The sequence below is a fragment of the Elaeis guineensis genome, chromosome 7 (genome assembly GCF_000442705.2).
Source record: "Elaeis guineensis isolate ETL-2024a chromosome 7, EG11, whole genome shotgun sequence".
In the NCBI taxonomy this organism is placed as follows: Eukaryota; Viridiplantae; Streptophyta; class Magnoliopsida; order Arecales; family Arecaceae; genus Elaeis; species Elaeis guineensis.
The window spans coordinates 66,417,125-66,442,939 of NC_025999.2; the positions used below are offsets into that span (position 1 = coordinate 66,417,125).

Here is a 25,815-nt window from a genome sequence, read left to right on the forward strand (position 1 = left end):
GGACTTCTCTAGCAATCAGACTCCTACCGGGCTTCACCAATGAAAAGTCTCCATCCGAGCTTCTACAGCAGATGACTCCCACCTGTAGTATCAGTGCCTAAGGTATCCGACAATAGTAGACTCGTCAGCAGCTTCGAAGACATCCGAGCTTCTCCCAAATCGACGGGATAGAGAGCCATTCCGCTCCATCAGATGTCCCAACCGAGCTCCAACCGACAGATCCGAACTCTCTGGCAAGTCACGACAATGGCCACTACCCTGCTCCACTCTCTGCAACGGATTCCGCGTGGCTCCACTACTCTCTGGCAAGTCACGACAATGGCCACTACTCTGCTCCACTCTCTGCAACGGATTCTGCGTGACTCCACTACTCTCTGGCAAGTCGCGACAACGGACACCGCTCCACTCTCCGAGCTCCACTACTCTCTGGCAAGTCGCGACAACGGACACCACTCTACTCTCTATAACAAACTCCACGTGGCCCTGAACGACCCCTGATGCCATTACTCTCTGTAACAAACTCCAGATGGCTCTGAACAGCCCACTACCAGACGGTTATAGATATCGCTGTCAATTAGTTACGCACTCCGTCTATAAAAAGAGACCCCCAAATACGTTCTTCTCTGAGCTCAAAAACTCTATCTCAAAACTCTGTTAAAATTCTCACTTGAGCACTCCATTTCTGTTGAAGCATAGTACTGACTTGAGCGTCAGAGGGTCTTGCCGGAGCACCCCCAACTCCGGTTTAGACTTTTCTTACAGGTCTCGGTGGCGGCCGCGGTCATCTCGACTCCAGCAACTCCGGCTTCGATGGAATTCTGCACCAACAATGATATTTTTATCATTTTATAAAATAATGATATTATATGATGGTCATGTGATATCACTCCATTAATAAATAAATGATTAAATCATATTAGAATATATTGATGATTAGAAAGATCAGTTTGATACTTTTAAAGTATAGAAGGTGCAAGTAAAATTAGATCAAAGTTGAAAGAATATTTCTATAATTTTTTTCAAAATTTTTTGTATGCAAAAAATAGATCACAAAATTACTCACAGTTGATTGATTAAGCAAGACTAAGTACTGATTGTTTTTTTCTTCCTTATCATGCTTCCAGAAATTAAGGTCTAAAATAACTATCCAAATAAAGATATAAGAGTTATTATTTTAATTTGACACCTTCCATTTTAGTTTTCATAATATATATGTACTAACTTATAACCTCATGCAATGCATGGGATAGCCTTCTCCTAGTACTCCAGCTACATGATGGTCAACTAGCCGAGCTCTATTCTACTAGCTCGTCGAGGCCCCATCAGTGGCCCAACCGATGCCACTTGTCCTCTTACTCAACAATAGGCTGGGCTGCTCCTCCATCGCCCCCATTTTTCTTCTACTTTTTCCATCTTGAGGAGTCCCAACTATGTGGGAGGCTTGGAGTGACCAAATAGGGAAGTTTAGATAATGGCTGGGGTAAGAACCCATTGTAGATCCGGACAGACGACTCCTTGCTGCTAGAGGAGATCACCATCAGGAGCGGCATCAACGACAATGGCACCACCTGCTTATCCCCGTCCTCCTCCTCCACTGCCTCCCCTTCATCTTCTCCTTCTCCCTTCTCCCCTCCGTCATCTTCCTCCATCTGATCTACTCCGTCCTCCTCCGTCTGCTCATCTTTTTCCTCTCCGTTCTCATCATCATCCCCTATATTTTCTCATGGTCGCTTGCCTTAAAAGCAGTAATGTTCGCTGATGGAGATGATGGGACCGAACCTAGCTCCGAAGGCCATCCACGGTGTGGGGGTCTAGCAGCCCTGCTAGAGGAGGTAGCGGGAGTGGCAGGCCACCAAGAAGTTGGCGCCATTGAGCGGCTGAATAGGGAAGCTTAGATGATGGCTTGGAGCAAGAGACGGAAATAAAAATAGAGACAGATGACGAAAAAAAATGAAACAACTCCCCATAACCTCCTATACATGTCAAATGGAGAACATATACACATGTCAAATAGAGGCTAATGCCTCCGTTTTAATATATATATATTCTATTTTTAGTAATGGTCTTTGTCTATCAACGGTATCGTTATTATAGTCAGAATAACTTTCCAGTATGTCTTAGATGAACATGGTGCTTTTAGGAAATCCAAATATTCATATGCAATAATGTTGTTGTCCACCAATCATGAAAAGAAAATAATACCTATATGTGTTCTGGTATTGACTTTGTATTCCTTTATTAATATATCTATCTCCGCTCCCCTTTCTACCAAAACAATTCTTGTATAGAACTTTGAGCAAATAACTATGTTTTGTTATTTTTATCTACTTTATATTAGAAGGACTAGACCATTATGACACCTTGTTTTCTGATCGAAGAAATATAATATTTTAGTATTTAAGAACTTTTGTTTATGAAATCTTCGTACCAATGAGTATTAAAAGAAAGAAATTTTATTTCTACCAAAACAAGGAATTGTCTTTTATATTAAAAAGAGTTAAGAGGAAGTTGGCCTGGTTAGTCCAAGTTTATGGCAACATATATGTAAAGGCTCACCGGTAGAAGATTGCGTTGTTATAATATATTTTAAGAAAAATGATCTATTCTCTTGGGAAAAAAATGATCTGCCACAAGACACTAAACTTTAAAATATCTCAAGTCAAGAAGATCAAAAATATGTTGATCATGCAATGATAGTTATTAAAATACTTGATAAGTTAATAAGTAAAGCTCATGATATAATATTTTAGTATGAGAATAGAGAAAAAAATAACAATTTAACAACGATGTATTCTGTGACATATAAAATATATAGATCATGTATTGATATTCATAAAAACACTTGATAATTTAGTAATAGAAAATCACATGATTTATAGTTATTTTACATTGGCAATAGATCAAGTAATTTCAATATCAATGATCCTACTAATTCTAAAGTATACATTTTTCAGTTTGCAGCATAATGAAATTTCATTGGAACCTAAAACATTTCTTTATTATATAGAGAGAACCTAATGAGGTTGCGACCTCTTGAATCGTAGGTTCATATGAAGTGAGCCAAAAAAACATAGATCTCTCGTATGTTAACATGGCTAAATTTGATTTTTTTTATTTACAAATACCTAAATTCCTCAACAATTCCATTCTGTGTATTCTCTGAAAGGTGTATCAAACAAAACCTCTAGAGAAATAAGTTGGGGGAAAATCTCCTACAAATCACTACGAGCAAGCAAGGGCGTTGAGGCGTCAGATACCAAATCTAAAGCACTAGAAGGTTTGCAGACGATGGAAGATCCTGGAGGAAGTTATCTTTTCTATAGATAAAGGAGATATTGAGAGGTCAACATGGACTGAAGTTTTTCATCATTTCTTCTCTCTAGTCTTATTTAAAGAAGTCCACAAGCCGTTCAAATCTCTGTTTTTATCTTACTTCGCCGTTCCTATGATACTCCTATGGAGTTGGAAAGTTTGCAAACTTGGAGCTTTCATGAAAGGAAGACAAGTTGGACAATTCCATATGTATAGGACTTCATTTTTGGGTGCATGAAAACTGGGATCCAATTTCAACAACCTGATGCCAGGATATAGATTTCAAAATAACGAAGATGGGAGGTGAGTCTGAGGCTAACCGGAAAGGGTTGAGAATCTTAGACATAATAGAGGTTGGGATCTTCGAAATCTTAATCAGGTATGAACTCCACATGTAATGTGGATTTGTACAAGTTTCTTCCTTTCCTAAATAGTGGTGTTTTAGACTTCAAAGATACAAATCTCTTCTAGATGAAAATTATCGAGCAGTCTATACATAGTAGAGATTATTTATATGTTCTCCGGCACTGTATCTTTCATCCTATTAAATTATTGTAAACGTATACCATCATAACTGATGAGTGGTTAAGATTTCAACCTTAATAAATATTAATCCTACAAGAACATCCCAAATTTTTCTAGACTCCCTTAAACTTTGTACTGAATGTGATCTAACATGGGCTAATCCATCCCCTCTTGGTGTGATGCCGATCTAACTTGAATGTAGCTCACTATGAATCGACTCAGGTTGGGTTAAAGAAATCACAACGCGATACCAGGTAGGATTGGTCAGGGTGGGGAGACATAGTTGGATTGCGTTTGGAGGTGGCCATAAACCCAACCCGTCCCACTTGAGTTGCGGCCCTGATGGTCAGTCTAGTTTCTTGCATTTTACTTGCATTTCTTTCATGTTTCTCCATCATAGTATTCTCTAAGGCACCTGCATGGAAGAGTAGGAAACATGACGCATAATGATTGTGTGATACACAGGCATACATCTGCCTCCATGTGTTGATCTGTAATTGCTACACGGCCTATTCCCAGGGCATGCATGATTCTAATACACAATGTCCATAAAAATTACAAAGTTCACCAGAGGGTGCCATTATGGAATAATAACTACGCTGCACACAATCCATGAGTTCCACTGATCTTATATAATAGTCCACAGCCACCATGATATGGGGAACATGCTGAGAAATATGGATGAAGAAATATGTAGAGGACAATGCAGAAAAACAGAGCTTATTTCCATGTTACCCATTAAGGCTCCTTAGAAGCAGCACTCTTCCAACACACAACAGCAGCAAAGAGCACCCAAACTGCAACAGGAAAGTAGAAGGTAAAGTAAGTAATCAAATTAAAAGGCAAAGAGAAGAAGCAAAATTTGGAAAAACTAGGAAGATGGGGAAATAAAAAAGATAATGAACGCAGGTAGATACCGTATCATTGAAAACCAATAGCAGTTTTATTCAATGCCCTTTAAGGTTGGGCACTGAGATGGCCCTAACGACTTCCAGAAATGCTAGATTCATGTAAAAGTTTGGTAGACTCCTTGCTTAAGAAAGCATAGGTTCCACTGGTACTTCGTTTTTGCCACTCATGAAAGTGGATAATCATTATAGCCACAACCATGTAAACAGTCTTGTTGTAATCACTCTTGCAGTTCTAGTTCCTAATCAAATAAGCCTAAAGTCTGATAGTCAAGAGCTAAACAACAGGATACATTAGTACTTCTAGTTTATCTGAAGAACCCCTTTTTCATCATTATCACATTCTATGGATCAACATTTAACAAACAATAACTTGCATGAGTTCCAACAGAATGATACTCAAGATACTCAAGTCCCAGTTTACTAAATCAGGGTCCTTATAGAAAAAAATTTAATCTGGATCTTGCTGGAATTGGACAAGCAGATCTCTAAACAGAACCTACCTTAAAATACTGTCCACGGTGCTGCTGGCTCCCACACTTAGTAAGGTTAGGTGGTGTATACTTTTATGAAGATTTGGAGAACCAGTGACCCAGATTTAAGGCCAAAAGGAGAAAGCAAATAATGAGAAGAAAACATGTTTGAACAACAAATAATAATGCATCCACTGCTGGAATTATGTTTACTATGACTCACCATATTCTTCTTGAAATTCAGCATCCTACATGGATGCACTTTTATGGGATGCTAAAGAATTCTTTTCTTATCCTAAAAGAACTTATGCTCAAACTCTTGGTTGTACTAAGCATAGGTCTTGAAATTTGAGGAGCCACTCCTGGAGTGGATCAGTTATGTACGACCACATGGCGTGACAGAAGAAACATAACAAAAAATACTATATTGAGTACAAGATTATTTTAAGCCCCTACATTACTGCACTTGATACTGTTCATTTTCGCACCAACTTGATGCGTAAGTATACGAACATGTACCAAAATATATTTAACAACAGAATGTGCTGCATCAGCATTTGTTGCTCCAACAGTTCATAACTAAAGAATTAACCATGAAAATAAAAACTAAAATCAAAAAAGATGATATATATATATAAATATATATATAGGGGCAGACTTGGATAAGGTCAACCAGATTTGGACTCAGATCTGGTCAGATCAAAACTGGATATGAAGATTCTACATCGATAATTCAAACCGTTGAATGTGATCTACTATCTTAAAATAGCTTGTATATCAAAAATTACATGATTTGAAGACCCCTAACCTATGCATCAAGTGATCAAAAAATATATCTAATTCAATTTTATTTAGACTGTCCAATTTTTGACTACTTGATGCATAGGCTAGAAGTCTCCAAATCATATGATTTTTTATATATAAACAGTTTTGAGATAGTAGATCACATTCAACAGCTTGAATCATTGATATAGGACCTCTATTATAGAGTTTTGACCTGATTAGATCTGAATCTAAATCCGATCGACCTGTTTCTAGTCTAACTCTACACACACACACACGATACAGAATAGGAGTAGATAGCGGTAGCAAGATTGCTGATTTTGGAATATAAATTTGTGGAATAATTAAATACTACATAATAGCTGGATGTTTTGACTAAAAATAACCTATCAAGGTTGCAACATATGAGAAAAACATATAGAAAGCTGGTATAGGAAAGTATGAATGTAGCGGCTGTTAAGGCTTTGGTGTCTTTTCCTAGAGAATGAAGGAAAAGTAGTACAAGCTATTAAAAAATAAAAAGTATCAGATAACTTCCGAGTCAGCAGCAGTAATGTGAGAAATATAGAACCAGAACCATGTGAGGAAAAAACATATGTCTATCCTCTTCAAACAAACACAACAGAAGGGTTCAGTACCGATCACCTTATTTAGGTTTAAATTGGGTTGGTCACACCTCACAGGAGTTCTATAGCCTAACACAATACAAATAAAGAACATATAGTTTGGCCACCTAGGGAGGCCTTTAACTTGGAGAGAAATGACTGTTTGATAATGGCTTTCTCATACAATGTAAAATAAAAAAATGATAATCCAGTAAGTGTAGCTAAATACTCAACTTGCAACCTTTTTTATGACATTAACAGATAACACTATAATCTCTGAAGTTTTAAACTAACTCAACTGGAGTCTAATTCATATAGGATACAGAAAAATTTAGCTGAACTCATTCAATACGCAAATCAGACCTTTTGTGGATAATCAATAAATTTGGCTGAACTAGTCCAATAGGGAAACCATCCATTTCTCCTTTCTCCATCTTCATTTTCCTTCCTCTGCATGACTCAGTTTCCTCCATTCTAGATCCCTCCAATTCCAGGTCTAGAACAATTTGCATTAATTTAACATATGCAAAGCATTTTCTTCCACATTACAACCTGTTACTAAGGCTTGCTATTAACTTTATATTCTTATAGAGATGCTCGCAACGGTCATTAAAAAAAGGATAATGAAAGCTTTGGTGGGATAGAAAGTACAACCATGGTGACTTTTTTTTCTAACAATGGTAGCCTGTCGGCACTCCAGCTCATTAATTTATATAGAAAAGCTCATTTCTCCTATGGCCCCAATCTTTAGGTTCCCTGTTTTATACAGGGTACAAGGCCTGAGACCCAGTTTCAATATATCTCAATTAAGAATATGGCTCCTGCATCTTGACAACAATTCCATAATCCCTTTAATGGCCAGGTTCACCACAGTAATAGCTCAGACCTCATACTATTCAAAGCAGCTAAAGGTGAACTTGACGCTGTGAATCCTGAGTTATTTCAGCATAACACCATTATTTTGACATCATATTGTGTATATAGGCAATTTCACCATCAGTCCTCATGCTGAAGACACTAATAAATCGAGCATGCTTTCCCCGCCGCTAGTCAATCTACTGAGAATCTGCACCCCCAAAAGAAACCACCAAGACCAGTTAATCAACACTACTAAATAGAATTAGAGCAAACTTGGGTTGAAAAGGCTCCATAAATGTCACCAAAAAGCTTAGAGGCCAACAAGTGACTGCAGCCTACAACTGCTTCTGTCATGTCCCTTGTAGTAGGTGAAGCAATGAGCTAATAAACTATCTACATGATGAATGGGGACTCTGAGCATGATAATGGAGTAAGAGGCATTAGCTGGTCCAAGTAATTGGAGAGACAGGACAAGAAATAGAAGATTCCAGGCCTTTTATATTTTCTTCATGAAACCCCAAAAATGTTATCGTAAGTCTTCTTTATAAAGTTCACAGATTAGGCCAGCCCTGCTGTCCCCATCTTGGTATGAATGTAATCTTATGCTGAGGTGACTACAAACAATAAGTTTTAGCTTGATAACTTTGATACTTGACCTTGTTCGATTCTGGGTTGTTAAGCAACCATAACTAGAGATAACATCCAAAATCAATTGCCCAATCAAAAGGGTTTGTCTACAAATATTTTTACCATGGGCAAGTCCAATCTTCTGCAAGACATACCAGAGCCAGAGATAAATACATAATGTGATAATAACATCGCATGGAGAAGTCCCAACTCTAGTAAAAATTCAAGTAAACTAATTACATAAGTGGTATAGTATGTGATCCAAAGTTTGCCATCTTGGTATCATAACCCATACTGATACCATCCTATTATAGTGATGATACGTGGTTCAATACAATATGCCAGTTTCGGTACAGTATGGCATATGCCATACCGGTACAGTACTGGTATGGTATGGTATGTACTATACCGGACAATATAGGATGGTACAACAAGCACTGATGCGATTCATTTTTTTCCCTTTAAGTTTGTTGAATTTATCAGTTTTCTGGAGCCATAACATTATGAATTACACATTCATTTAAGGCAGTTGACTACCTGGAAATGATCAAATTGAAAAGCATAAGATTCCAGTGGAATATGTAACTAATTCTGTCACAACAAATGTTCTAATTCCAAGTTGGAACAGAAGTTTGGAGTCAACTTTTCTCTTCTTCCTGTCCTCAGGTCTTCCCCTATTCCTTCCCCCCTTCTTTGTTAGTTCTTTTACTACTTTTCTCCCATTATTTTGCTACTGTACCACATTGTATATAATTGGTATTTAGTAGTAAATCAGAATGATCCAATCCTTCCCACAACTACAAATACAAGTCAAGTGGCTCTAATTAAAATGTGTAGTAATTTTGATTCATTATCTTGTATCGTCTAGAATACATAGTTTAAAATTGTCAGAACTTAGAAGAATAAAACAGGCATGAGCTCTACATGGTGAAAACAGCCAACAAAGGGTAGAATTTTCAAGCCTTGGTATTTTAGGTATACGTGATCAAAGTTGCAATTATTTAGATTCCAAGACAAATGCATTCTGTGTGCACATGAATAACTCTATGCGCAAGCATGCATGCATATGTGGAAACATGCGAGTCTTTGATCATGGTGGCTATGAAGCTAACTTCAAGTTCCTTGAATTTATAGCTTTGAGATGCTAATTAGATAATGGAATGTCTGGGGCTAAAATAAAATTTAAAAGTATCGACTTTCAATTATAGAAAGTCATTATTTTGACTGTGTCAATACAGACTTTTTGGTTTTGTGGAGCTTGGCATCAATATTTAGGAGAAGCCTCACTGGATCTAGCATGCAGAACAATGTATGTATTGTTTGCTCAGTGGACTCCAATTATCATCTTCTTTCTTATGGTGTTTAAACCATTCATATTTCATTCCTTCTCCTTGCTATCTACTTCTTTCATTACTTTTTACCAATCACTCTAACCAAATTTCCTAATGAGTTAACTCCCCCTCAAAAGCATGTATGGGTGTATATGAGCCAAAAACAAACAAGCCACCTTAAGCTTGGGCCTGGCTCAGTAGTAAATTATTTCAGCTAGAGTTTCAAAGAATCAGCTAAATCTTTGAATATTTTATTATGAGCCAGCTCGAGCTTGGCTAAATTTCTTGTTTGGCTTGACATAGCCCCATTTTGGAACCTGCATTAAGGGGGTTTATCCCTGTTCAAATCTGGATAAATAGCCAAACACAGCGAGCTGTCTCCCTTGTTTAACTTATTCCCCATTTGGTCAATGCAGGCTTATCCTGGCTAAAATGAGTGCAGCCTATACAAAAGGTCACTAGGTATATAGTTATACCACATTTAGGTGAGCTGACATAGCCCCTTATTAGTTGGGCGAAATGATTGTTATGCCCTCGATCATTTCTTCCCCTTCCCTTCATTCCACTTAGTTTAGGGCCATAGTGTTTGAATGATGTTGAAATACTATGTTATATAACATACTCAACTAAACTAAGTTTAATCCCAAACTACTTGGAGAATGCCACATGAATCCTTTTCCTCCATTCCACTCAGTTTAGTGCTATACTTTCTGAAGTATTGTTGAGATAACAAGTCCTTCCTTCTACTTCATCCCATATGATTTTTGGTCTATATCTACCTCTCTCCATTCCTTCTACATGTACCAATTCACTTGTTTGGGTGCATCCCTTGCCTATATTATACAAGTCTAAACCACCTAAGTTATCATCTCAATTTGTCCTCCATTGGTGCTACCTCCATCTTTTTATAAATGACACTATTTTTTAATTTTTCTTGTATTACTACACATCCATCTCACTATTCTCATTTTGGCTACACTTATCTTGTATGCATGTTGTTTTTAACTACCCAAAATTCTATATCAAAAAGTACCACCGGTCGTATAGCTGCCCTATAAAATTTTTCCTTCAACTTGACCAATATTCCATGATCACATAATATGTTAGTCGCAGTTCTCTATTTCATTCAACCTACCTTAGTCCTATGAATAACACCCCGTTCAATCTCCCCTTCCTATGAATAATCAATCCTAACATACCAAAAATGATCATTTTTAGAAATTTCATGATCCTCAAGTTTTTCTCCACCTTCATCTATATTTCTGATTTTACTAGAATAGCATTCCATTTATTCCATTTTACTCATACTTAACCTAAAGTGCTTGGATTCTATTCTACTCCTCTATAATTTCAATATACGATTAATGTTGACTAGTTTCATTCGTTAAGACTATATTATCCACAAATAGCATGCAGCAAGAAATATCATCCTGAACATGCCTATTAAGCTCATTCATAACTAGCATAAAAAGTAAGGTCTTCGAGCACAATGTTGGTGTAAACATATGATTATGGAAAACTCACTAGTATTATGACCAATACTTCTTACAGTAGTAACTACTCTATCATACTTTCTTTGGTACTATCCTCAACCAAAATTTTTTGACCTTCATCTTTGATCTATTTAACCTAGTCAAGTCTTTAGTTTTCCTTTCTCTTAGTCTTGCAATTTTAAAGATACTTTTCTTCCCACCTTTGTTTCTAAATTGTGATATAACTTTTCATACACCTTTAACATTATTGTTGCCATCTTAACTCAACCGGTAGAGCGCATGGCTTTTAACCATGTGGTCATGGATTTGATTCCCATAGACAGCATCATTGCACTACATTTTATTTATTACTATACTATATTATATTTTAATTATAGTTAATAGTATAAAAATAATTAATCACCTAGTACGATAATTTGTGATATTTTATTTCATCCATGGCCGAAGGTATTCCTTGCCATATTTTAATATTATATTATCCTATGCAAATACTAGTTGATAATTAGTAAAAAAAACATGATATATTATTACATTTTAGTTGTAGGTAGTCATGTAAAATTAATTCATTTACTATTGCAATAAATTATAATACTATTATATCATCCTTGGCCCATGATATGGCATGTTATGCTTTGATATTATATTATGTGTATGCAAATATTTCTCAAAAATTAATACTATAACATTATTATTATTATATTTCAACTATAGTTCACAATGTTAATATAATTTATTATCTTACAATATTATCCAAAGATCACTAATATAATTAAAGTAAAACAATGGGAATTAGAAGAGCAAATGTGTCCACTTTCTAAGTTTTCACCCTTATCCCCACATAACATCCAAACAGCATTATGTTATCCCTGGTTTGGATCCAAATCCTCAAGCAGGAGTATTGCAATCATTACATGGAATAGACCTTTTCTTTTTTTCCAAATAACAAACAAGGTTTACACCTCCTAAACCTCGTGTAGACTACACCACCAGAAATACTCTCCTTTAGCCCTATCCCGCTTCCTAATGGAGTCTAAGTGTCTAGGTGCTTGAGTAGCCTCAACACCTAGGCACCTGATGCTTTCCAAGCAACTAAGAGTGACAGTTCTCCCAAGCACATTGGTTGGGGCCTAGGAAAGCCCCTGGCCATTATTAGCCTGTTTGTTGCTAGATGGGTGCTTCTCTCTCTATGTATATGTAATGAAAAAGCCTTGAGTCTAGCATGCATGCTCAGAGTATGGTAGACATAGGGAATTTCTTATTTAGAGCCCAACAATGTGTTGGACCCCAAGGCATTTATGCGCTCCTCAAAAGACAAAAAGCAAAAAGATGTCAAGCCTCAAGAATTTCTCTAGTTTTCTTTCTTCAAGTGCAAAGCACATGCTCCATTCTAGTATCTAATCATATCGAACACTTTAAATTTCAGCCATCCTTTTGCATGTATTTTGGCTTTAAGACTGCTTTGTTTACGATTATAGCCATCTATCTTGGGTTTCCTTTCATCTATATAATGACAACCATTCAACAAAAGGCCTTTGCTTCATTATAAATCCTCCTCTCCATTTTTGCAAGGGTGGCACGACAAGAGGATTAAGGCCAACAAACAAGAGCAAGGGGGAAAGTTGAAGGTTAGGGTCAATGTTCGCTGAACCAGTACCGGAGATGCTTATGGTGAGAAGAAGGTGACTGAAGAGAGAAAAATTCATGATCGTGGGTTTGTTGATAAGGAAGAAGTTTGTGTAGAAGGGCTAGCTGAAGGTGTATTGAACATAAGAGAGAATATTAGTAGTGTAACCACATTAGACTAAAAGAAATCTGAGGGCCTTAATGTGGAAAGCATTATGCCTTTTTGCAATGATGAACATTGTGTAGATAAATGGAAAACTAGCATTGAGTAGTCAAGAATTGGAAAGTGGGTAAAAATAAAGAGATAGGGAAGTAAAATATATCTTAGCCTTTTATGAATCAGGTGCCATAAATCAAACATTTTGTAATTGACTGTAGTAACATGGTTTGTGGATAGGATTTACGATTCCCACTTCAGTTAAATGATCCAAACTCCCACGTAACCTACACTTTATGACCTGTGGTTCCAGCATGCTAACCCCTTTTAGCATATTTGGGCATCCAAAGCCCTTAGCAACCATTTAGCTATGCACATTCAGATCATTCTAATAACTACTGACAGGACATGAAAAACTGTACAACAATGACATTTACTGTGAATAACAATATCAACTCAAAACTGACCAAGATTGTTTGCACAATAAAGGGTATACAATTGTTGCTGGGAAAAGATAAAGTAAAGGGAATATGATAGTAAAAAATCACGGATTCTTCTTCGAAGGAAACATAAGAAAGATGAACATGTTTGATATTTCCATATTTATTCTGCCTAACAAATTACCAAAATATGGAATACCTTCTTTTGTTTTTGGGACACATTTTCTCCATGGTCTTTTTGAGTGACTTATGTTGTTTAACTCGGCAAAGATGAGAAAAAGATACATCATGGAATTTTCCTGTACATTGTTACAGAAGACTTCCCTGTTTGCAAATGATGACTCTCAGCATTGACCACAAAACACTGAAATTTCTATCCTTACTTTAATCTCCCCCTTTTTTAACCTCACCAATAAATTTATATTTCTAATCAGTCAGAGTTTGCACAGTTTAATTGGACCATTACATTATTAATGGTTTAAGCTGTAAAAGACACTAGATTGAACACATCATCAGTAAGGGACAACCTAAATTAAGCTTTTCTTATCTATACAGTGCTTTTTTTGAACATCAAGAGAAGTTGATCTCATTGATCCAGCGGAGAAATCATAACATTGGTATCAAAATATGGCATGGTCTTTTTTTTTCCTTTTTTGTTGGAGAGAGGGGGAAAGACAGTGCCCCCGCAGGGGCAGGAGGGGGGGGGGACGTTGGGGCCGGGTTGTGTCAGCAACATGTCAAACTTCCATGCGACATCCGTGACTTAAATCAATAGTTATCGGAGAATAGGTACAGAACCTTGCACATATAACATCAGGGCGGCAAGAAAACTAACACAGTCGACATCTAGTCACACGACAGCGATCTGGCTATGCCCTAACCAAAGATCATTACTTGTACACAACCAGCAGCCAGGTGGCCCACAAAAGGGCGAGTACAAGTAAATCACTTTGAAACGTAATAGAAAAATAAACAGATGGAGTGAACTAAACACATCCCACTTCTCCATAACCAAATCACCAATCACACAATTGTCAATTCGCATAACATAATAAAAACACAAAACGACCCATCAACATATTAAAGCCAATGACTCATAAACTCTTCTAAAATAAGAAATACGTGAGAAATCGAAAGTAAAACAAAACAAGAAGCGAAGGTGATAACTGCGAGATGAGATGCATACCATCCTTGTATGAATGAGAAGCAAGAGGAATCATGATCATGTCTATGGTAGTACGGTTGAGATGGTGGTGGCGGCGGCGGTGGCGGAGGGTACCCATCATGGAAGTAGCCCTGGTATCCCGGTGGTGGTGGGGGATATATCGCTTGGGGTGGGGGAGGAGGGTAGACTCCTTGCGGTGGTGTAGGTGGAGGATAAGGTTGAGATTCATATTGCGGAGGCGGGTATGGTTGGGAGTACCCTGCGCCCAAACCAACAAACAGATCTTAACATGATTTTATACGATCCAAACAAGGATTCTCGACACCTATCCCACAATCTAGTAAAATTCAAGAAAATCTACAGAAGCGCAACAAAATTCAACGAAGAAATTCGATCAAAAGAAAGCGGTCTTTGCCTGGTCGGGGGTAGGTTTCTTGGGGAGGGACTTGCTGGTAGCTCATTCTCCTCCTCTTCTGATGCTGGTTGGCTTGGCAGGCAGTGTAGGTACAAACAAAGAGGGTGGACTGGGTGGAGAACAAATGGTAATCTTCAATCAGCAGGATTTGGTTGCCTTTGCAGAGTGCCCCCAGGGAGACATGTGAGGGAGCCTTGAGGTGCAAGGCCCTGGGTTCTATAAATTTTACTGAGCTTATTCGCCACCTAAAACCATTTACCCAGATAAAATCTGATAAATTATCTAAAAAATTTATAGCCAGCCAGATCACACTGAACGGTGATCTCAGGTTATGAGTTCACCAGGTCAGCCAGTAAATTTGGATGAACTCCAAGGGTAAGGTATTGAGGAGCCCATGTCCTCTGTGTCCTCCTTCCAAGGTTTTCACGGCCCTTTTCCTCCTTTTAGGGTTTCTAGCATCCCTTTCTTGACCATCCGCCCATCCTAGGATTTTCATCGGTTCTGATACAAATGTCTTTATATTAGCATAATTTTCTATTTCATTGTTGATTAGGAGTATTTTTTGGGATAGATGTAATTTGAATTGTTTTTACTATTTTTATTTTGCTAGAGTTCTATACAAGCATGTAGATGTCGTTTGGATGATTATACTGAATAAAATCATTATTCCCTTAGGGATCATTTTTTGATGGATAAATATCATGAAAAAATTGATCAATTTTTTCATTGACCAATTTACCAATGTTCTCATATTTTTAAAAATGGATAAGTTACTTTACTATAGGCAATATTTATTCATAAAATGAGAAAAAATTTTATCCATCCAGAGGATGGCTAAATCATTTTTCCATCAGCCTATAAAATAGGTATTTAATACTATACCTAAAATATCCATCCTCATTTTCAATGTTCCCATCATTCAATGCTTAATAACTTAGTCAAATCTAAAAAGCATAAGGGATATCATGGGAAATATGGATAAATTTTACTAACTTATCCAAAAAAGCAGTAATGTAAAAGAACATGGGTAACAAATTCCGAAACCACTTTTCTATATGTAAAAGAACATAAATAAATTATTTTCTTATTTAAATATTATCTAAAAAATATTTATCCAGAAAAATATGGATTCTCAGACAAATCTTTTATCTATAAAAGAACGAACCCTTGTGGTTATCTTGGAGATCTGATCCTCTCGAAGTGGTCAAATTTTCTTTTCCTCTATCCCTCGATATGGTAGAATTGTATCATTTGGTATCAGAGCCATGGCGGAAGGAACACATTTCTAATAGATGGAAAGGCATACGAACACAATAGAGAAACGGATCTCCAAGATGCAATAACAACTTGCAACGATATCAGAGCAGAACAAGCAACTCACCGCCAACCATAATTGAGCCTTTGATAATCTTAATCTTTGATTATAGGCTTAGATCTTAAATATAGTCAGATACAGGCTCAGACACAGATGCGATATACTACGGCCAAGGGCTCCTCTAATGGCAATAAGAATGTTAATCCATTACGATGGAAAGGATTTGATTTTCAGGAGGGATTTGAAAATCTAGTCCAACCTCGAATCACAAAAATTGAATTTTTTAGTTATAATGATGAAGATCCGACTAGATGCATCTATCGAGCTGAGCAATTTTTTTAAATTTAATTTGATTTTAGAGGTGCAAAAAGGTCCATTAGCATCATTCCACTTGCAGGATGCTCTTCAATGGTATTGATGGTTGGAGAAAAATCATGATACTATATCTTGAAAAAAATTTGTAGATGCTTTTTGTGCTCAATTTGATTCAAGCATCTTCAAGAATTATACTGAAAAACTCATGATGCTTCGTCAATCTACTACTGTAAGTGAGTATCAGTTACATTTTGAGCAACTCGCTAATCGAACTAATGACTTGTTTGAGGAATTTTTTGTTAACTATTTTGTTAACAGACTTAAGGATGAGATTAAATATGAGGTGCGCATATTTTGACCAACTTCCATGATTGCTACTATTGGATTGGCCAAAATCAAAGAGGAGCAATTGTTAGCCTTATGGAGAATCAAGGTTAGTACTCCTAGCTCATACTCTTCATGTGTTGCTCCTAATGCAAAAGCTCATTTTCCCTCTATTAAGCAATTGTCATCCACCAACGCTAAGGCTCGGCATGGAAAAGGGCTATATTTTAATTGTGATGAGAACTATAGCCCTAGTTATCTTTGTAAGACACAACAATTGTTTCTAATTGGAGGTGAGTGGACAGAGGATGCACAGGTAGTAGCAGTGGATGAAGTTGAGGATACTGCCTAATAGCTTGATGACGTGCCACCCAAGATTTCTATACATGCCATGTTTAGAACCTTATCTCCCCAAATGATGCATGTCGTAGATCAGCATAATGAACAAGTTATAACTATTCTCGTTGATTCAAGAAGCACCCACAATTTTATTCATCCCTCTTTGGCGAAGCAACTTGCATGTCAATGGAGTAAGGAAAATTTCTTGGAAGTTAAGGTGGCAAATGGGGATAAAAGGACCATTGAAGGTGTGTGTGACAATCTTCCATTAGTTGTGCAAGAATATTATCTTACTGCTAATTTTTGTGCATTTTCTTTAGTTGGTTATGATGTGGTATTGAGAGTTTCTTGGTTGCGGATGCTTGGCCCTATTGTATGGGATTTTTCTAAGCTTTTTATGTAGTTTAAAGTTCAAGACAAAAAGTACTCATTGGGAGGTGAGAGAGACCCACTTATGAAAATAGTTAGCAGCTATGCAATAGAAAAACAGGTGACCAAAGGTGATGCAACTATGCTAATGACTCTACATTCATTGGAGTGGGTTGAACCAAGTGGAGAGGTGACACTAGACTTGCAACAACCCTTAAATACTTATGAGGATATTTTTTTCTACCCCTACGGGTCTTCCTCCTAAGCATTCGCATGACCACTGCATTCCATTGCTTCCAGATAGTTGACCTCCAAATATTCATCCTTACCGCAATCCTCATTTTCAGAAGTCTGAGATTGTGCGATAATCTCAGAAAATATTAGAATGTGGTATAATTTGACCAAGCAATAGTCCTTATTCAATGCTAGAGTTGCTAGTGCAGAAATGAGATAAATCATGATGAATATGTGTAGATTATCGAGCTCTCAATAGAATAACTATGAAGGATAAGTTCTCCATACCAACAATTGAAAAGTTACTGGATGAATTGCATGTTGTTGCTTATTTTTTCCAAACTGGATCTCTGGTCAAGTTATTATCATGTCCGTATCCATGAAGATGATATTTCTAAAATGCTTTCTCCATGCATGATGGACATTATGAGTTTTTAGTTATGCCCTTTGGTATAAAAAAAAATGCTCTATCAACTTTTCAAAGTCTCATGAACACAATATTCGTACCTTTTTATGGTGCTTTGTTTTGGTGTTTTTTGATGATATTCTCATCTACAACCTATCTTAGAAGGTGGACATAGCCCACTTGGAAGTAATCTTTGAAATTTTATGCGAGCATAAATTATTGGTTAAATGAACAAAAGATAAGAGCAGGTGGAATATCTAGGGCATATCATATCTCAAAAGCGATCACAAACTCATGAAAGGTGTCTAATATGTTGGATTGGCTTATCCCTAAAAATCTACAAGCTTTGAGAGGGTTTTTGTGTCTAACTAGATACTACAAAAAATTTGTGAAAGATTATAGGAAGATTGTAGCACCACTTACATCTCTATTAAAAAAAGATTCTTTCTAGTGGAATAGTGGGGCTGAGTCTGCTTTCAATCTCCTCAAACACACCATGTCAATAGCTCCTATCCTAGCCCTATCATATTTTTGTAAGCCATTTAAGATTGAATGTGATGCTTTAGGGGTTGGCATTAGTGCAGTTCTTATGCAAGACGATCACTCTATTGTTTGTATTAGCAAGGCTTTATCTGAAAAATTTTTATGGCTCTCTACCTATGAAAAAGAGATGATAGCAGTCATCCATGCTGTCAATAAATGGCAGCACTATTTGCTATGTTGTCAATTTGTAATCTACATAGACAATCACAACCTCAAGTACTTAAAGGAGTAGTAGCACTCATCTAAAGTGTAGCACAAATGTGCAGTAAAATTGATGGATTATAATTATGAGATCAAGTATAAGCATGATACTGATAATTCAACAATTGATGCCTTATCACACCAAATGGAGGGTGTTAGAAATTATATCCCAAAGTCAATCATCAGTCTGTTGACAATTATACTAATTGATATAATTATATATGAATTAATTATTAATAAAATATTATTTGATAATTTTTCATCATAAGCTTATACATCTTCTATATGGAACTTCTGTGTTATGATGAAAGTCCTTAGGACTATTTTTAAATCAATAAAAGAAGATTTATCATTATCCTTAAATGAGTTCATGATTAAATAATATACTGTTCTAGGATAATAGCTATATTAAGTGTAGGTCATTGTATACCATATGAGTTAGTTGTCCTCTTAATCAAGGAGCATGGAGATGCTGGTATAGCATGTAGATAAAATATAAGAATATATTTCAATGAACGTGATCAATTTCAGAGTACTCTATTGTCAAGAATTACTCTGAAGAGATATGGATATAATTATCTCTCAGATCTAAGATCACCATAGTGACTTACAAGCAACTCATTGTACTTTGATACCGGACTATCTAAATTTTTAATTTAAGATCAAAAGATTTTTAGATATATTTAAATACTTGTAAAGTCAATGCGTGAGTTAAGATGAGATTGACTACTCTAAGAGATTGAAGAGAATATTTTGTGTTTCAATTTAATAAGATCTTGACTAGGACAATCCTTATGAGGAGTCACAGGATTTATTAGGTTGAGTTATATAATGGATGTAATATTAAGAGTTGACAGCTTAAACGCTAAGTCATCCTAAGCATTAAGAGGCAAAGGGATGAATTATAGGGTAATCATATGCTAGTAGATTCTGAGTGTTGCTTTGCATTCATTCGGCCTATCCGGACGTCGGATATCATTGCTAAATGGTTACTCCGATTGGTACAAAAATCTATTTTTATATTATTGACTTAGGTTTGAATTTATGAGATCATACACATTAAAAATTTCTCTTTGATCAATTGACAGATCGATGATTAAGAATCGTTCAAGGATAAAATCGTTAATATAATTGATGATTAACCTTGTGCAATAGTTGCAATAACATTATTCGCCAAGTGTTATTGAAATTTAAAAAAATTGATCAATGATTAGATCATTGATTAACTCAATTTAAGTGAGCATTAAAGTCTAGATCAAGTCTAATTGAATTGGATTCAATTAGATCAAATCCGATTAGGTTATGAGATGACCTAATCGCTAAGAAAAAATTAATCCTGATTTGATTAGGATTATGGCTCAGTTAATTCTCTGATTTGATCAAGATTAATTGAGACTATAGAAGCCTAATTGAATTAGGTTCATCATAATTTATTTAGGTTTAATTGAATTAAATTTGGATGAAACTTAATTAAGGACTTGATTGACTAAACCCTAGAGTCCAATGTGAATGGACTACCTCCTTTGTGCCATTCTCCTTTCTTCATGCCATGCTCTCTTCACTAAATCTGATTTAGTGTGAGAAATCTAGCAGCCAATGCCCTATGTACTCATCCATTACTGATAAGATCGGATTGGTTTTAAATTAAATTCAAAAGGTTTGAATTCAAACTAAAAATCTTATCCTATCTACCCCTTGTCGTTGACCTCCTTGTGAAACTTTTTCTTTGTGCGACAAAGGGAACAGCTTCCAAAATTTTTTCCACACTCAAAATCCTTCTTTAGCCCTCTCCTTGATCTAAGTTTGGATGGGGATAAGGATGGTTTAGTTTGAATTCCAAGGAACTTGGAATTTGAATTTAAACAAGCCTTATCACATCCCAACTCCCTTTGTTCGGCATCCATAAAATGTTTATGATTTTGTGTGCCAATACTCTCTAATTTTTTTCACCATGAGAGAGATGAGACGGAGAGGAGCCAAACCTCTCTTAGGGGCATGAGGATCTGGGGTGGGCACTATCATTTTGGCATGAACATTTTAGGAGATCCAACTCCTCTTTGAGTGAGAGACCTAGAATTGTTCTAGAATTTTTGGGTGAGAAAAAATACTAGAGAGAAGAGAGTTCTTCTTTGATTTTTTTCTCTACCATCCAGTATCTTTTCTGATCCATCTTCGATATCGGAAGGATCCAAGATGATCAAAGAAAAGGATCAAACCAGATCTGCCATCAGAAGTCATCTACACAAGCTAGCACTCTAGTGGAAGGCTGATCAATTTGAGGGCTTCATGTAGATGATCCGTAGAGGTCGGACACCTTGTGTGGCTACTAACGATCAGTAGAGCCTCTGATCCATGAGTTTCAGTTGTGGTGTTTATCTATTCATACTCAGATATAGGGTTCAGAATCCTAGTAGCTGTAGATATGATCTACTCTTTATGTTGATTTTTTCACATGTTTGCTGATTTTAAATTCAAATTTTTCATGCATTGTATATCATATCATAGATTTTTCTATAGATATTTTAAGATTTGATCTTATGCATTTATTTATAGATTAAAAGATTTAATCTAGCTTTATTTCACTACAAAATTTTTGAAACGCATGCGTGAAATCCTACATTTTTTTCAATAGTGGTATAAGAGCACTAGGTTCTTATGACACGTATATCTATGCATATAGTTTAAAATTAATTTTAAATTGAAGCATGTAATGTTTGTTTTGATGTTTATTATCTAATTTTGATGTGATCAAAATGTAATAATCAGATCTGAAATAATTTAGATAAGATCTAAATTAATTTAATTAGATGATCTGAGTAGTGTAGTAGTCAGATTGGATAGATTATTATGGCCGTCTGATCATAGGAGAAAGTAAAATTTTATGATCCTCTCTTTCCATTCGATGGGGTTCTCCTATGGTGTATAGGGGTGCCCTTTTACCTATAAAGATGAATGGCAAAAAGATGTGACATCTAATCTTATGATTAAAATTATTTTAATCATTGATGTGTAAAATAATTTTGAAAATTAAGTAATCTATTGTTGTTCTGTCGAACTGAGCCGACTTAGTCTTATTTGAGTCGACTCAATTCGGAAGTTTGTCAACTTAGTCCTTGTTTAGGTCGACCCAGTGCCATGGTGAGTCAGCTTAATTTCTTACTGAGTCGATCCACTTTGGTGAGTCGGCTCAATCCAGAGATGAGCTGACTCAATCATTCAAAACTATTATTTTATACATAAATTTACTTGTAAAAATATTTTATAAAATTTGAAATTATTTTCAAATACCAAATCCTAATTTATGTCCGCCCCAAACTTAATTAAAAATTAAGTTGGACCTATTAGATCTAAAATTATGAATTAAAGATCTAATATCATTTGCATAAAATATGGAGAGATGGATTTATGGATTAGCTAGATCAGATCCTCTTAATTGGGTTAGATTCTAGGGTTAGAATCAAAAAACTAAATGGACTAAATAAAAAAATTGATTAAATCTAACCAAAAATTGAATTAGATTAAATCAGAATTTTTTAGAGCCAATACAATAGTTATCATTGGTCGAGTCCATATCTTTGATTAGACCTAAAAAGATTTTGAAAAAAAGATGATAGCAATCCTCCATACTGTCGATAAATGGCAACACTATTTGTTGTTTTGTCAATTTGTAATCTACATAGACCATCATAGCCTCAAGTACTTAAAGGAGCAGTAGCACTCATCTAAAGTGCAGCACAAATATGCAACAAAATTGATAGATTATAATTATGAGATCAAGTATAAGTGTGATATTGATAATTCAACAATTGACGCCTTATCGCACCAAATGGAGGGGGCAATTGCTGCTATTTCTAGTCCTCTACCTAAATGGCTAGAGATTATACAAGCTAAAATTAAAGCAGATGATGCATTGCAAGTAATTATTCGGGCTATTCAAGACCAACCATATTTGTATTTGCATTATACTGATGCAAATGGATTCTTATGCTATAAAAATAGAGTTGTGCTTGGTGCAAGTTCTACATGGCACCAGCAAATTTTGAAATTTTTGCATGACTATCTTGAAGGGTAGACACTTAGGATATGCAAAGACATACAAGAAGATTTTGAAAAGTTTCTATTGAAAGAGGATGAAGCGAGATATTAAGCAATATGTTGCTACTTATAATGTTTGTCAAAGGAACAAGAGTGAGAATGTTACTCTCCTCTAGTGGTTGTTGTCTCTACCCATAATTAAGGGTGTTTGGACAAATATCTCCATGGATTTTATTGAAGATTTGCCTTCTTCTCATGAGAAGACTACTATCATGCTAGTTGTAGATCGACTCTCTAAATATGTCTATTTCATTCCCATGGCTTATCCTTATCTACTTCTTAAAATGCCTAGTTATTTGTAGAGTTTGCTTTTAAGTTGCATGATATGCCTAATTCAATTGCTAGTGATGGGGATAAAGTATTTGTGAGTGCTTTTTGAAAGGTGTTATTTAGTTAGCATTAGATTGAATTATGCATGAGTTCTTCTTATCACCCTAGACTAATGGACAAATGAAAGTTTTCAATAGATTTTTGGAGATGTATCTCAGGTGTTTTACAAGTCAACGACCTAAGAATCGGTGCACATAGCTTCTATAGGCTGAATGGTGCACTACAAGAATTGATAGTATTAGTAGCGACATAATAGTGATGATTTAAAAAATTATCACTAATGTTGAATTTTTAGTGATGACATTGATATTTGTTACTAATATCAAGTATAATAATGACGACATATAATATCGTCATAACAGATCGAGCATTAGCGACGATATATTATTCATTACTAAAAAGTCATTATAAATAATATGTTATTTGTGACAATATTATGTATCATCATAAAAGTTAATCTATTTATGATAATATATAAAATGTCACTAAAACACCATGACTAATAGTAATAACATCTCATATTGTCATAAAAAAAGGATACTATAAGTGACAACATATAGTGCATCACTAAAAAGGATACTTTTTTGTAATGATATGTAATGCATCACTATAAAATTATCATGATGACTATATTATTTGTGATAATATAAAATATCATCACAAAATATGTACTATTTATGACGACATATAGTGCATCACTAAAAATTTGTTATGATTAGTATATTATTTATGATAATAAAGATATCGTCAGAAAAAAGATATTATATACAATGAAACATAGTACATCACTAATAAGTTGCCCCGATATAATATATTATCTCATGAAAATTATAATATTTGTGATGATATATAATGTGCCATCTAAAAGTTGTCATCAAAAATGCATTATTTGTGACCATATATAATGTGTCACAAATAATGTTATCACTAATAGTATATTTTTTGTGACAAAATGAAGCTATAATCTTTAGGAGCAAATTAGAAAGTCGTGTTACTATTGGGCTAAGTGTATTTCTAGTTTACTAATTATAATTTGTTAATGAGTAGTAGATAGTTAGTTGCATTAGTTGCACTCTATCGAACATAAAGTAAATAATTGTCTACTCATTTATCAAATGTGCACTATTCAGATTCCATACAATCCAAATATAAAATGAAGATGTATTTTTCACTATCATAACATGAATTCATGCAAGAAATAAATAAAGGGCACGTTTAACCTTTGCTAAAGAAATTCTGTGATCCGATCCAAAAGAGAAAGAAAAGATAGAAGAATTGGTAAAAGCATGATTTTTACATACCCTTTTATTTCATTGATCACTAAAAATTGAGTTACATAGATATATTCATAAAGGTAAGATATGTCCTTACTCAAGCTCGAGTCAAATTCATCTATCCAATTCTAATATTATTCAATTTCTTAAAATAGACATGACTAGTAGAAATAATCTTAAAAAAAGTTAAAATTCTATAAGTAGTAGATTTCAACTTATACATCAACTTTATCTTTTATAACTTTATTTGATTCCTCTTGGATTAAGAGATATACTCGATCAAAATCTTAATCAAAAAGAAAATTTTCAATTTGACCGGCTTATTTCAGACTCCAAATGAAGAAATTTGGATCCGATCACTAGAGATTGAGGCTTAGCGTTAATTCATTCAATGATTATAGTTTCATTCATCACGTAGCTGAATCCTAAAATAAATTTTTCAATAGGAGAGGCATTCATCATCCCTAAAAAAGGCAGCATAACAGCATAGATCTCAAAAAACTATTCGATTTTTTTATAAAAAAAAAATCATCAAAATCGGATATCGTATAACCAAATTATTATCTTCGAAAGTTTAGCTCACCACTTGGCTCCCAATATGGCTCATCTTGCTCATAGATCCTATCCATCCCTATCTATAGTATATGAAATATTTTATATCAAGTTTCATAATCCTCCTACATCATATCATGTACGATAACCCACACTTACATATTATATCTTTGAGGTTCGCATATAGTTATCACTTATATTTTATTAGCCTTTTATTGGTTTCAGATTACGTTGGACATAATAAGAGATCAAGAAAAAAGGTTCAAATTTTTAGGAGTCTAATCTGTTTAGCCTTTTTACCCCATTAATATCCAGATTAGGACTAATTAGATAAATTAGAAAAATCAAGAAAAGTAAAAAAATATTGCATTCAATTTATTTTTTGAATTGTTATTATCTATTGAAGATTTGAATCAGAATGAACATAATGTTTGAAATGATTTAATTTGGATCAAGCCTATTCTCAATATGAAAATTGATTATATTTCTTCTAATCCATCTGATTAATGCTAGTTATCCCTATTCTCACTAAGAAAAATAAAATCTGGCTCACCATCCACTTTAGGAAAAAAATCCCGCCTTTTTATTCCTCCCAAGTAGTGCCCAAACATAGGGATGGATGGTATTCTGGAAGAAATTAAATCGAGTTGGAAGAAATTATGAGCAAGGTGATTACTTATCTCACTCTAGGCTCTATATTTTTACAAAAGTTGGCAAACCATTGCATAAAAGTGAATATGAAGAGTTAAATTTGACTGAATGGGCACAAACTAGAATGTATGTGTTAAAAAATTATGTGGAAG

At 35.2% G+C, this 25,815-nt stretch overlaps 1 protein-coding gene across 1 annotated transcript; it reads right to left on the reverse strand.

The window, feature by feature from the left end:
* Positions 1–4,259: 4,259 nt before the first annotated feature.
* LOC105034686 (uncharacterized) lies at positions 4,260–14,939 on the reverse strand. Its single transcript, XM_010909926.4, has 3 exons — positions 14,716–14,939; positions 14,322–14,559; positions 4,260–4,634 (listed from the first exon to the last, which is right to left on the reverse strand). The coding sequence occupies exons 1-3, from the start codon at positions 14,759–14,761 to the stop codon at positions 4,586–4,588; spliced, it is 333 nt and encodes a 110-aa protein (XP_010908228.1). The 5' UTR covers positions 14,762–14,939; the 3' UTR covers positions 4,260–4,585.
* Positions 14,940–25,815: the final 10,876 nt, after the last annotated feature.

Bases quoted from the DNA above. Each gene is read 5' to 3' on its own strand.
- LOC105034686 (XM_010909926.4), bottom strand. From the start codon at position 14,761: ATGAGCTACCAGCAAGTCCCTCCCCAAGAAACCTACCCCCGACCAG. The intron at 14,560-14,715 runs GCAAAGACCGCT...GTTTGGGCGCAG, and splicing joins AGAAACCTACCCCCGACCAG to GGTACTCCCAACCATACCCG. The intron at 4,635-14,321 runs GTATGCATCTCA...TTCCTGTTGCAG, and splicing joins TTCTCATTCATACAAGGATG to TTTGGGTGCTCTTTGCTGCT.